This window comes from Octopus bimaculoides, chromosome 2, assembly GCF_046866305.1.
Source record: "Octopus bimaculoides isolate indiv1 chromosome 2, ASM4686630v1, whole genome shotgun sequence".
NCBI classification, from domain to species: Eukaryota; Metazoa; Mollusca; class Cephalopoda; order Octopoda; family Octopodidae; genus Octopus; species Octopus bimaculoides.
Genome location: NC_142929.1, coordinates 34,556,216 through 34,569,696, shown reverse-complemented (window position 1 = coordinate 34,569,696; position 13,481 = coordinate 34,556,216). Strand labels below are relative to the sequence as shown.

The 13,481-nt window shown below is 35.6% G+C and overlaps 1 protein-coding gene across 1 annotated transcript; it reads right to left on the bottom strand.

The window, feature by feature from the left end:
* Positions 1-220: 220 nt before the first annotated feature.
* On the bottom strand, positions 221-11,578 carry LOC106868102 (E3 ubiquitin-protein ligase RING2). The gene is made up of 3 exons (XM_014913223.3): positions 10,557-11,578; positions 6,085-6,132; positions 221-1,762 (listed from the first exon to the last, which is right to left on the bottom strand). The coding sequence occupies exons 1-3, from the start codon at positions 11,551-11,553 to the stop codon at positions 1,503-1,505; spliced, it is 1,305 nt and encodes a 434-aa protein (XP_014768709.1). The 5' UTR covers positions 11,554-11,578; the 3' UTR covers positions 221-1,502.
* Positions 11,579-13,481: the final 1,903 nt, after the last annotated feature.

Sequence of the window (13,481 nt, the reverse complement as noted above, 5' to 3'; positions counted from 1 at the left end):
TGTGTGTGTTTATTTTGTATCATACTATATATTCTATGTGATTTGTGAATGATACATTAAGGAGCTTTTATGAATCCATATATTACGACTGAATGTATGTGTGTGTGTGTGTGTGTAAAAACACCATTTATTCTAGTTAAAAAAAAAGAACTCACATTAAATTATTTATGAGAGTTTGAATCTAACAACAACAAACAGAAGTAAACAAAGAAGAAGAAAGTACCACCAGCACAATTAATATATTTATTCCAGTTGAAAACTATTCAGATTATCAAGGAACATAGTCAATAGGTTGGTTGTAGTTGATGATGTATCAGCAGCAAATTGTTCAGCAACTCTGGCCACTGAAGCAGTTAGATGAAGAACTGCAGCTAGCTGCTGAGATAATCCAAACGTCCATACTTTCACAACCAACCAAATGTAGAACTAAAATGACAGCTAAGAGGTGTGGGAAAGTTTGCTGAATCATTTCTAAATAATAAACTGATTATACAAATACCACCAAATACACAGCTGGGTTGACTAGCCCTAAGGATAATGGAGGGCTGGGGTGACAGGAAGTAGAGAAACAGTATTAAGAATAGATGGAAAATACAATGAAATGTAAAGGATAGAATAGATACATGTAGAGAAGAAAAAAAAATTGTTCGATATGGTTTCAATTTCTTTTTTTTTAAATTTCAATGTTCCTTGTCTTTCATCAAAGAATATCTTGTTGTATAGCAATTTGACAAGAATGATGGCATATAAGACAAGCAGAGAAGGGGAGTGGTATTGTAAAAAAAAAAAAAAAAAAAAAAAGGAACGTTATTAATTATTAAAATATACAGTTAGTAGGGCTATTAAGATCTTACAATGACATTCCAGGTTGTATGAAGGCAGTTTTTGAGGCAATCAAAAGCATCAAGTAAAACCACTCCAATGCTTTGCCATAAGTTAGACCAGATGCTACAAGTTAAAGTTCAGGGCATTTTATTCTATGTATGATAAAGAGAAGAGAAGCAAGAACAAGGTACACAAAATATAGTAATGAGAACAAAGATGACCAGAAATCAATGTAAGAGAGAGAGAGAAGTGAATGAGTTTCCAATGAGAAATAGAAACTACGATGTTTAAATGAGACTAATAGCTAGATTCAAAAATGACTAAGTGAGAGAGACCAGGTACCTTGAAAAGAATGAAGAAAGCAAAATATTTGCAATTAAGGAAAATTAGAAGAGAGGAAATGAAAAGGGGGTGCCCACTAGTAGATGCTAGGTGTAATTTAAAAATATCAGGTGAGAGAAAAATAAAAATTTTTTAAATTGAAAAAAATAGGAGGTGAGATGATGATGTTTGAGACAAAATGAATATTCTATTGAATAGTTAAAATGAACAGTCTAATGGATAGTCTATTGAATGAAAAATGTTTGAAGAAATGGAGAGAGAAGGGCGAAATGAGAAAGATTGACAAGTAACCAGCAAGTTAGGAAGTAGATTTATCCAGCAATCTACATCAGTTCTCACTTCTCTCCCCCACTCTTCTTCTGTGATGATACTTGACATAAGCTACCTGAAGAAGTGGATGACAAAGTGCAGGAGTTAGCATCTTGGCCACTTTTCTTTTGCAAGGAGTAAAACATTTCTAGTGGCTTGTTGACTTTCCAGTACTTATCATTCACCTGATCCAGGGTCATAGAACCATTCAGGTGTGCAAAATTTCCTGGCGATGTTGCAATAAAAATCATATACTTGTTATTTTCGGCGGGTGTACTTAATGAACCTGGAATAAATAACAAAAAAGAAAAAAATATTAGTATAGAATTTCAGTGATACTTTTCACATCTGCATAAGAATATTAAATCTAAATCAGTGCTTAAATGTATAAGATGATGGTGATGATTATGATTTATTTACCACACAGATTAAACAAGGCAACATAGGAACAGAAAATAAATGTGAATGTACACACACACACACACACATGAAAGCAGTCTGTTCTGAAACATAGCTTGATCACTTCAAGCACAAATATAGTGTTAGCTCCTCAAATGAGAACAGATATGGCTTTTGAGACCAGAGACTCTCTTAAAAAACTTTCCACAAATATTGCAAATGTGTCTCAGTTCTGAATGTTATTTCATTGTGCTTTTTATGCATGTTTATATGTCTTTTTAAACCTCCAGAAGATTTATGCACCTTTTGACAAAAATGACACAGAAGAGCATAAAATGATGGTATTGGAGGTAAATGTTGTTCTCTTGTGATCATAAAATATTTAAGTAGAGAGACAGACAAACAATAACAGATATAAGGAATGCATTTATATAAAAAGTTATATATTCAATGTACATGATATAATCTTTCTACTTCCATACCCACGTTATATTTGTGCTTGAGGTTGAAGGTTACGTTCCAGATTGCTCTGGATGCTACTTGGTGTCTATCTCAGCGATGCTTACATTAACATTTTATAACCCATTCATTATAAACATAACAAAACACATTTTCCTATTCTTTTCATTTCTTTTACTGGTTTCAGTCATTGGATTGCAGCCATAGTGGAACACTACCTTCAGTAATATCAATACCAGTATTTCATCCAATACGAATTTCATCAATCTCAAAGGACAAAATGTTAAGTCAATCAAATGTAAATGAGACAATCAATATGGTTTGAAATACAACAAGGCATTTCGTCTGATGCACTGATTTTTTTTTCTTACCATCTCATACACGTAGATGTATCATACTGTCAGTCTTCTAAGCAATTTCCGTCTACCAAATTTCACTCTCAAGACTTTGCATAACCTAAGACTAGGCTGGAAGATATTTTGCCTCACAATTTATGAACAATAATGTTATTAATGACTTGTAGGTACGTGGTATTTTGTTATGCAACCATAATATACTATAAAGTATATTATGGTTGCATAATGAAATACCACATACTTACAAGCCATTAATGTTTACAAACCAGCTCCAGGTATGTGTTTAATATGTAAATTGGTATATTCAATAACTTAACACCACTGCATCCGATGGCTATATAAGCAATGTGTATGGAGGCAAGAATGGGTTAGATGGGTACTGATGAAGGGGCAAGACCCCACGAAATATGGCATATACACTCATTACCCATTTTTGTCTTCGATTTCATTGTTTGTTTACATCTGACATCTCAATACAAAACGTTGTAGTAAAAAATCAGTGCTGGCTTTAATTTTATAGAATATCTGTAGAACTAACCTTAACAAAATAATGTAAAAAGTACTGCTAATGCAGTAGAACGTGGTACTGACTTATAAAAACATTTAATATACTTTATAGTATATTATGGTTGCAGAACGAAATACCACATACCTACAAGTCATTAATGTTTACATACCATTCTTTTGAGAGAAAAGCTGAACATAAGAAGCATCAGTTGTGGTGAGAATGGATGAGGATAGCTGCGTGAAAAAGTGCCACACCCTAACAGTTGCGGGAACCCATGGAAGAGGTAGGCCCAGGAAGACCTGGGCTGAGGTGGTGAGGCAAGACCTTCGAACATTGGGCCTCACCGAGGTGATGACTACTGACCGAGACATTTGGAAATGTGCTGTGCATGAGAAGACCTGGCAAGCCAAGTGAGACCAAGTGAGATCGTTGCCAGTGCCCCTGGACTGGATCTTGTGCGGGTGGCACATAAGATGCACCATTTTGAGTGTGGCCATTGCCAGTACCGCCTGACTGACCTTCGTAGGATTTTTGAGCGAGATCGTTGCCAGTGCCCCAGGACTGGCTCTTGTGCGGGTGGCACATAAAATACACCATTTTGAGCGTGGCCGTTGCCAGTACCGCCTGACTGGCCTTCGTGCAGGTGACACGTAAAAGCACCCACTACACTCTCTGAGTGGTTGGCGTTAGGAAGGGCATCCAGCTGTAGAAACTCTGCCAAATTAGATTGGAGCCTGGTGTTGCCATCCGGTTTCACCAGTCCTCAGTCAAATCGTCCAACCCATGCTAGCATGGAAAGCGGACGTTAAACGATGATGATGATGATGATACCAGTTCCAGGAATGTGTTTGATATGTAAATTGATATATCCAATATCATGACAAAACTCCTTGGCTGGGAGGGAGGAGTAGTGGGTGGGGGGCTAAGGATAGGCACCTTGCTCTAGAGTAGATACACGGATACCCCAGTTGGAAGAGAAAGGAGAGCAAGATAGAGAGTAAGATAAAAAGAACAGGTGAGTGAGGGAGTGAAATAAAGAGGGCAATAGTGAGGAAAATGGTGGCGAAAGTGTGTCGAGACATGCCCTTGGGAGACATTGGGAGTGGTGGGCATAAGTGAGGTGATACAGAGGTTTGGACTGGGTGGGCAGGACAGAGGTGACTGTAGCAATGATGGAGCGAAATACAAGAGAAGAGCTGTGGTAGATTGGCTAATGCCCAAGAACAAACAGAGGCAATGTAAGGTTGGAGGATCATTTTAGTCTTATCAGAGACAGCCTCTATACTGTCGGTGGCATGATGCACGTGGTAAAGTAGTTGATGATAGGAAATGCATTATGCTGTAAAAACCATACCAAAAAAAAGGAAAATAAATTAACAAAGATTTGGATTCTGAAACTGCATTGAACGCAACACATCTAGGAGAACAGTAACTCTGAATAAGGATAGTCTAGTTCTAGAATACTGGCATGAGAAAACACACTCAATCCACACTGTAAGAAGGCTGGTAAAAGACGAGGTATCTAGCCATAAAAGCTATGTCAAAAATATAACTTTATAATAAAGGTCCCAGTTTCTCTTACTGTCTGTCTATGCAAGATGATAGAAGACCTTGGCAAATGTTGAGCTGTAGTTGTTGTTGTTGGCACTCCGTCGCTTACGACATCGAGGGTTCCAGTTGATCCGATCAACGGAGCAGCCTGCTCGTGAAATTAACGTGCAAGTGGCTGAGCACTCCACAGACACATGTACCCTTAACGTATATTCAGCGTGACACAGTGTGACAAGGCTGACCCTTTGAATTACAGGCACAACATAAACAGGAAGTAAGAGTGAGAGAAAGTTGTGGTGAAAGAGTACAGCAAGTTTCGCCACCATCCCCTGCCGGAACCTCGTGGAGCTTTATGTGTTTTCGCTCAATAAACACTCACAACGCCCAGTCTGGGAATCGAAACCGCGATCCTATGACCACGAGTCCGCTGCCCTAACCACTGGGCCATTGCGCCTCCACTGTGAGCTGTAGTAAGGCCCATCCAAACTACCCCAATATATAAAAAAAAAGAATGATCGTGGTGGTGGTGAAGATGATGATACCAGAATAGAAAACTAACTGAAATAAAAATTGTTATGCTTGTTACCAGTTTTACATGGGTGCACAAGTTTTTACAGTCAAATAATCTTTCCATGACTAGCAACTTGTTTATGAAGCTGTAGTGACATCTATTTTCAGCTTGGTAAATTTAAGCAAGCAGAGTTATATGGCTCATCTAGAGAAATAATAGAATGCTTGTAGCAAAATTTCATCTCATGAAGATGTAGACAATAGCCCAACACTTAAACATCACAATCACTGTCATTGTCTATTTTAATACATATATACATATATTTCTATATTAACATAGGAAAAAGACAGAACATATTTCAATGACTCTATTTTGTGTCATTTAATGTCTGGCCTAATATTTAAAGGCTTGAACTAACTTGTCTACCTCTAGTCAATTCTTCAACTAATATATATATATATATATATATTTGCATTACATGTCCAAACAAGAACAACTATTTCTCTTTGGAACATTATTCACTACATAAAAATAACTTCCCAGTTTACTCAACTAATTCTAACATAAGTCAACAATAGATCCTCTATGTGGTCACTTTGACTTGCTCGAAATAGCAGAGAAATCTCCCTTAATACACACCTACTGTTTTAGAAAAGAGAGGGCACATTGGATAACATAGTTGTAAAAAGACATTTGAAAAAAATAAATAAAACTAATGGGATGTTTAAGGCTAAAACCCTTTTGGTCGTTGCTCTGCTAGATTAGGGCTGACTGTAGACCAAACAACAGCAGTTAATTTTAACAAATATTCAGAAAGTACTTACCATTTTCAACAGATAGTCTAATAGCTAGGTACTTGGATAGGTGATCAACTGAAAAATTAAATAACACAAATGGTTAATATATAAAATACAAAGCAAACAATATTCACAGTTTTACTTAATTTTCAAAGATGGCTTATATCAATGAAACACCATTACATTACAGTTGGAGTATACAAGGGGTAGCTGGAAAATTCCAAGCGTTAAGGGTAACAGGAAAGGCCTAGTTGGAGGCCCAAACTTCCAAGTTCTTTTATAGGGCTTAGAAAAACTGAAGGACCACTGCAATAAGTGTGTGAATCTGAGAGAGGAACACGTTGAATAAAATCATAATTAACTGATCCTTCCAAAGCCAGGAACTTTTCAGCACCCCCTCATATATTTCCATAATGCATAAACAAATACATAACAAACCCAAGCTTTCTGTAAGACTAGGTCAGAGGTGATAGTAACTTGAAACAGAAAATCCTCTTTAGTATTTCAGGTCTACGGAAACAGGTTAAAGCTATTATCCACAGAGTCAATAACTTATTTAGTGACACTATATTGATTCATTCAATTCCATTTGATTACTTACAAATATAAATATAATTGGAATAAAGTTTGTTTTGAAGCTACTTCCTCTCTCTTTCTCTCTACTCACACACAAATATGCACGTGCACACACACAAATATAAACACACACACACGTGGTAATCATCCAAGTATCTTCAGCTCTAAAAAGTGAAATAACCCTAATAAAATTCCAAGTGATTGGAATGCGAAGAAAAACCAACATAAAGCCAAATGTGAAAATGCTAAGAGAAATTAAAATACAACCAAATTCCCATCAGATTACATCCTACTAGTTTGAAAAGGGGAACTTTCTAGATGCAATCCAATGGTCATTCATCACCAAAGGGAGTCTTTATCCTTTATCCATTACAAACAAACATCACTAATTTTTTCATCCCAGTATCAAACAAAGAACTTAGCTCAGTAAGGCTGAAATACAACCTCAAATCTTTAAATTTTTAGTACTGCTTGACTGATTGTTCCTTCAACTCCAGGTGAAATTGTTTCCAGCATTTCTTGGATCATAATTAAAAATGTCATTATTCATTTCTTCTGCAATAACCAACCACTTCAAGGTAACAAAATGAACACAATTATTACTTATACAATACTCTCACTACTTACATCAATGTGCAGTAACTTTACATGGTACCTAATTACCATGTATGAACTAGCAGGAGTTAATGACATTGCCGATAACACAAAAGAGATAAAAGAATATGAATGGTAAACCCTTTAGCTGATAGACTGGGTTGAAATTTTAATGAATCATTTACAACTTTTTAAGCAGAACTAACAGATCACTTCTCCAGGAAAGAAACACAAAAATACAACCAAAACAATGATTTAAAAACTTCTCAACTCAGAGCCAGCAAGAAATATTAAAAGAATATGAAAATAACCATGACAGGTTATGTTGACTAAGAATATACACCAAACAGATAGGTAAATTCATTACAATGGCTATTAATGTAGAATAAGCAAGAAATTAGCTGATAGCTGATATTAATCTTCAACATCAGTTAATACTAAATTATCTTTTATCAATAGTTTGAAATTAATGTTCACAATGCGATATACTTTTAATTTAAATAACGTTTTTAATGTGTGTGTGTAGCAGCAGCAGCAACAGTAATATTAAAGCAGCAGTGGTTAAGAAATCCAATTCACAATTATGAAACAAAGTTTAATCTTCCACTTTATTGTGGTGTGATGGCTTATGTGCCTCAATGACCCTTAGAGCTATGCTAGTGAAACACAAACTCCTGATAGGGCCTCCTATGCTGGACAGGTCAAAGGACAGAGACCAAACAAATATGGTCCTCCTCCTCTTCCCAAACGTAAAAATGGGTTTACATTGTGCCAACACCCCTGCCTAGAATAATAAAGATAAGTTACAGAAGCATCAATGACAATTCAAAACCAACAAGACTTAGGAGAGGAAGGCCTTCCCTCAGGGAAACATATGATGCAGAAGTAATCCAACTGCAAAGAAGCAGAAAAGATATCCCAGGGTTGGGAACAGTGGAGAGAATGTCATTGTTGGCCTGTGTGCCGTAAGGGGTGAGGAGCTCAAGTAAGTAAGTTTAATTCTTATTTCTTTATTGCCCACAAGGGGCTAAACAAGGACAGACAAAGAGAGTAAGTCAATTACATCAACCCCAGTGTGTAACTGGTACTTAATTTATTGACCCTGAAAGGATGAAAGGCAAAGTCAACCCCGGTGGAATTTGAACTCAGAACGTAACGGCAAATGAAATACCACTAAGCATTTCGCCCAGCATGCTAACGTTTCTGCCAGCTCACCGATGTGGCACCTTAAGCAAATGTCCTCTAGCATAGACTTAAGAGTAAAATTGGATAGACCAGTGGTTCTTAAGCATTTTTTATCTATGGACTCCTTTGATTACTATATTATTCTGATGAAATAAAATAGCCATTCAATGTTTAAAAACTAGTTTCATAGACACTTCTTTCAAAATTCCTATTTTGTTCATCACACATTAACTTGTGTAGTTTGAACTATGTAAGACATTAGAAAAAGAAATTTAGCTGTTTCTTGCAATAAATACATCTAAAGCAAAATACTTTTCATGGACCCTTAATTTGCTTCTATGAGGCCACAATTTACTATTTTGTCTGCACAAACCCACCCCACAAAATCTTATATGGATCCCCAGGAATCATATGGACCCAAGTTGAGAATTAATGAGAAAGACAGAAAAAACTGTCTGGAAGCTCATCAGATGTAAAGTATTTGTAATTTAAAGAGATTCTACCTAAGAATTAAGTTATGGTTACAAATATCTGTGGAATACTAATTACTTGCAAAATAACTCTGTTGATAATGACCTAGAGATGGACCTACAGTCTGACTAAGCTCTACAAAATATCTAAATTTGTGAACTGTTTAAAACTCAAAATGTAGGGATATCCATGAAAAGGAATCACTAATAGTAAATTGATTTCTAGATAAAGTGAGATTTGTTTTTTCACACAAATGTAAGCTACTTCTCCAAAATCTCCAAGGACTGGGAGGATTCTAGCCAAAGTATGACAGCCGATTACCATGAAGGTATTCAATGTTTCTACCAAATAGTTAAGGGAAGTTGTCTTTTTAATCAACCATTTAACCGTCATTCAAATCATACCCTTATCCCAGTTCAGTATTGTGGTCTAAAATTTAAGTCCAAAGCAACCTTCTAACTCGTGCGTCTGTCCAATGAAAAATATTGACACAAATAGAACCAATTTTTTTTCCACTTTCCCCTCCTTTACTTTCATGTTGTGTTAATTTGACAACCACAACAATGACCAACTTGGATGTTACCATGACGACAACTTCATGTAAAGTGTTGAATCCCAACCGTCAATTTATATAGTAATGGTTCCAGTGTAATTATGAAAATGGAGAGAAAGGCAACTACTAAATAATATCATCCAATGTGTGAGACAACAGGTACAGTGATCAAACAACAACCCAAAGCCTGCCCAAACTCAGTTAATGTGGGGAACCCGATAAACTGTCATTGTTCCTACATACCATAGAAAACTGAATAATCTAAATTCGATCAAAGGACTTTTAAAGTTAAAATTTCAATTCAAACTATTTAACTGAGATACTTGACAACAATAACCAACTGTAAGCTGTACTCTGTGATATTCCTGCGAATAAAGTGTAGACATGGGCGAAATCATCGATGATAGTTGTAAAGTGTTGTTTTTTTAAACTTTGTTAGAACGGTTCCAAGTTAACAAATACGCCCACTTTCTTAGCCTTGACCAAATCAGTGTTGACAGAAGTAAATACGTACCAGTTCATGTATATAAAATAACACTCAGCTATAAGCTGAATTTCCGTCAAGTAAACTCGTTGCCTTGTTTACTTTTGTTTAAATATCTACTTGCAGATTTTTTTTTTTTTTTTTTTATTTTCTTTTCACTATTTAGCGAAATATAATTGATAAACATTGAGTGTACAATTGTGTATCATTCAATAAAAATATATTTTATAACCAGATATAAGACTTCAATGCTTAATCATTTATAACTCTGAATATTAAATGAAAATATATATATATGAACCAGTATTTTTCACTCGATTGTGAAGCATGTGTCTGTGTGATTTTTCCCCTTATCTTACATATATTTTCTATATAACAGCAAGATACAAATTAAGCCGAGTACTCTGAACTCAACTTTAAATGTTTTTTTCCAGCTGGTTTTAATGCAAATTAAAAATAACAAAGACGTGATTTCAAATCAGTGACTAAGATCCAAAAACCGCAATTTTATGATTGCAAATGAGTGCAAACTAGTTCTACTAATCAACAAAATAACAAAATCAAGTTATAGATTGCAATTATCTTCAATACAAAAACAAAAAATATATATGTGTGGTTTGTTGAAACCAAAGTTACCTGTGGCGTTAGCAGTAGTTTTGATGTATCTGGTGTTGGAATGGTCAACTACAACATCTCCATCCTGAGGATGAGGTTTGAACACAAGTTCAATATCACTGACTGTAGCCTCCTGCAATTGCTGTTGTTCGGTACTTCCTTCACCGACGGAATTCTCAGCACTAGACTCTTCCGAAGAAGTCTTCAGTCGTTTACTTGGAGTGGTATTCAGCACATCGGAATTGTTTGACGACGACAATGATGATGATGATGACGATGATGATGTGCTCTGTTGTTGTGATGACTGTTGATGTTGTTGTTGATGATGATGATGCTGTTGTTGCTGCTGTTGTTGTTGTTGTTGTTGTGCATGATGGTGGTGACTATTATTACTGGTACTATTATTGTTGTTAGACAAAGATGGTTGTTGTTGAGAACCAGGGGTGCTGGACGGCAGCTGCTGCTGTTGAGACGACTGGGAAGTCAATGGAGTGGTTTGCTGATTTTGAAAAGCTGCATCGTAAACAGGAGCTCCTTCCAATGGAAGTTTCCGAACCCTCTGAACCCGGTTTTCTGCTTGTCGTCGAAGACCCTCTTCGATACTGTTAGTAAGCGCTGTCGAATTGTGATGTCTATTTAATTTATCAAGCACTCGCTGTTGTTGAGCTTCGTACTCATCACGACTTGGATATATTTTAGAGATCAAGGCATCAAAATTCGGATCTGGGCGAAGGGATCGTTTAGAAACAAGCTTTTTCCGACAAGTAGGGCATTCCTTGTTGCCGCTACGTAATGCTGTGATAATGCATTCTTGGCAAAACCGATGTAAACACTCCTTGGTTGTCATTGTTGTTTTCAACATGTCCAAACAAATAGGACACATTAGCTCATTATGTAAACTCCTTGGAGAAACAGCCATTTCTGTACTGTCCGTGATAAGTTCCTGGGGTGTCCGATGAAGTTCGTATAAAGTTAATTCCCATGTTTTGTTAGGAGCGTGAACCACTTCGTTGGCCATCTTGATTTTCCTAAACGAATACCTTATCACACTTAGTGTACTATGTATGGACTACCGTATCGGTGTCTTATACAAAATTCTTAAAACTTGAAACTTATTCTCAATAGCTAGAAATTCATTCCGTGAAGTACATCTGTAGTGTACAATAATATTTTATCAATGAAATTAACATTTGCAGTCAGTAAACAAAGAAACAACAGCGAAATTATAATATTATGTTACTTTTAGTTATCCATACTTTTAATCTCGTTTTCGTTTCAAAATCACCACCGGATATTCTTATATAAGACATACCCCATTTAAAATACAGAATCTGTAATTAATTTCGTATTTTTGTCTGAGTATTTGTTTGTTCTTTTGTTATTTTATTATAATAAAATTAACCATTCTCAATCTTAATTAGATTTAAATTTAATACTTTGAAAATGTCTAAAAAATGTAGCTTCTTAAGATTATAAGGTATTTTTATACTAAACTAAGGATATGCACCAATTACTGAATGTAAAATCGAGAAGCATCGAATCATGTTTATACAGCAGATTTATTTAAAATTAAAAGTTGTCATAATTATAATTTTAAACGTAAAGGTGAGGGAATTAGTTTCCTCGAAAGAAAGTCCTTGCAAATGCTGGTTCTATAAACGTACATGGATTGTTTGAATTAAAACAATTGTATCGTGATTGAGTTTTTTTTTTTTTTAATGAAGTAGAAAACGCGCGTATACCATTACATTCACAAATATTCATAAAATAGAAATATATCCAGTCGCATCATTTGGGGTAAATTGCGAGCAAAAATGAAATTGAGAAAACGAATAAGAAGACCATGTCAGTGTATTGCGCTGTGAAGGAAAGGGGCGAGATGTTGACGTTTCATCAGTTCGCCCTTTGTCAAGATAGATGGAAGGTGGCGAGAAAGAAACAGAGTAATATTAAGAATTTTTTCTTTGTGTGTAGTTATCAAAGAATTATGCAGACGAGCTTCCTTGATGATTCCTCTTCTACTTCCATTTATATTGACAAAGAGCAACAGTCTGAATCGATATCTCTTCTTGTCATTCATAGAGCAATACATTGCGTTTATACTCCAGTTCGTCGTTTTCTTTATTTTCATTATTTATTTATTTATTTATTTATTTAGCTTTTACTTGCAATTTATCCAGGATATATAGGTCGACACAGACCTAGCCGGAATACACAGACACTGAAGTCATAAAATACATTAGTTAAATTAGGATCATCGTGTTTTATGTAAAAGGAATCAAAACCTAACTGTACAACTTCTGTATTTTCACATATTCCTTTCTTTGCCTTGATCTGGCCAACACGACTGGCTGAGAAGGTCAAATAAGTCTGAAACATGTCAGCTGTTATAGTGTCTGTCAGAGATCAAACTATTTGTTCCCTCACCACAATACCTTTTCTCTGGTGCATCAAGGCAATTTATATTTTGAGTTATCGTTTTTGACGCTGTTTGATCGAGTTAAGTATTGTTTCACAATGTTTACTTCTAATAAATAAAACTTTGGTCTTAGTTAACTAAAGCTACCATGCTCACCACATTAAGTATCATAGCACTTACTTCACTATTCTATTTTCCTTCCGGCGGCACTTAAAAATAATTTATTCTCCAAACATTACTGTTTTTCTTCTCCCCTCCCCCCCACTCCAAAAAATTGAGAAAACAAATAAAAGTAAGTTTTTGGTGAAGTTATTTCGTGTCACCACCAAATATTGTCAGAGATTGCACAGAGGGAAAGGTTTAATGATGTAACTCCAGAAACTTTATGACGCTATTTGTTCCAAAGTAAAATTCATCAATCTGAGAGGGAGAGAGATTTTTAAATTAGTCTTCAAAAGTTATCAATGTTTGCGGTACAATTTATTTCCAAAGATCTATCGACTACAAATAAGAGCTTCAAAAAGAAG

Excerpts from the sequence above, each read along its gene's own strand:
- LOC106868102 (XM_014913223.3), bottom strand. The coding sequence starts at position 11,553 with ATGGCCAACGAAGTGGTTCACGCTCCTAACAAAACATGGGAATTAACT. Across the intron at positions 6,133-10,556 it reads AACTACTGCTAACGCCACAG|TTGATCACCTATCCAAGTAC; the intron begins GTAACTTTGGTT and ends TTAATTTTTCAG. Across the intron at positions 1,763-6,084 it reads TAGACTATCTGTTGAAAATG|GTTCATTAAGTACACCCGCC; the intron begins GTAAGTACTTTC and ends TATTTATTCCAG.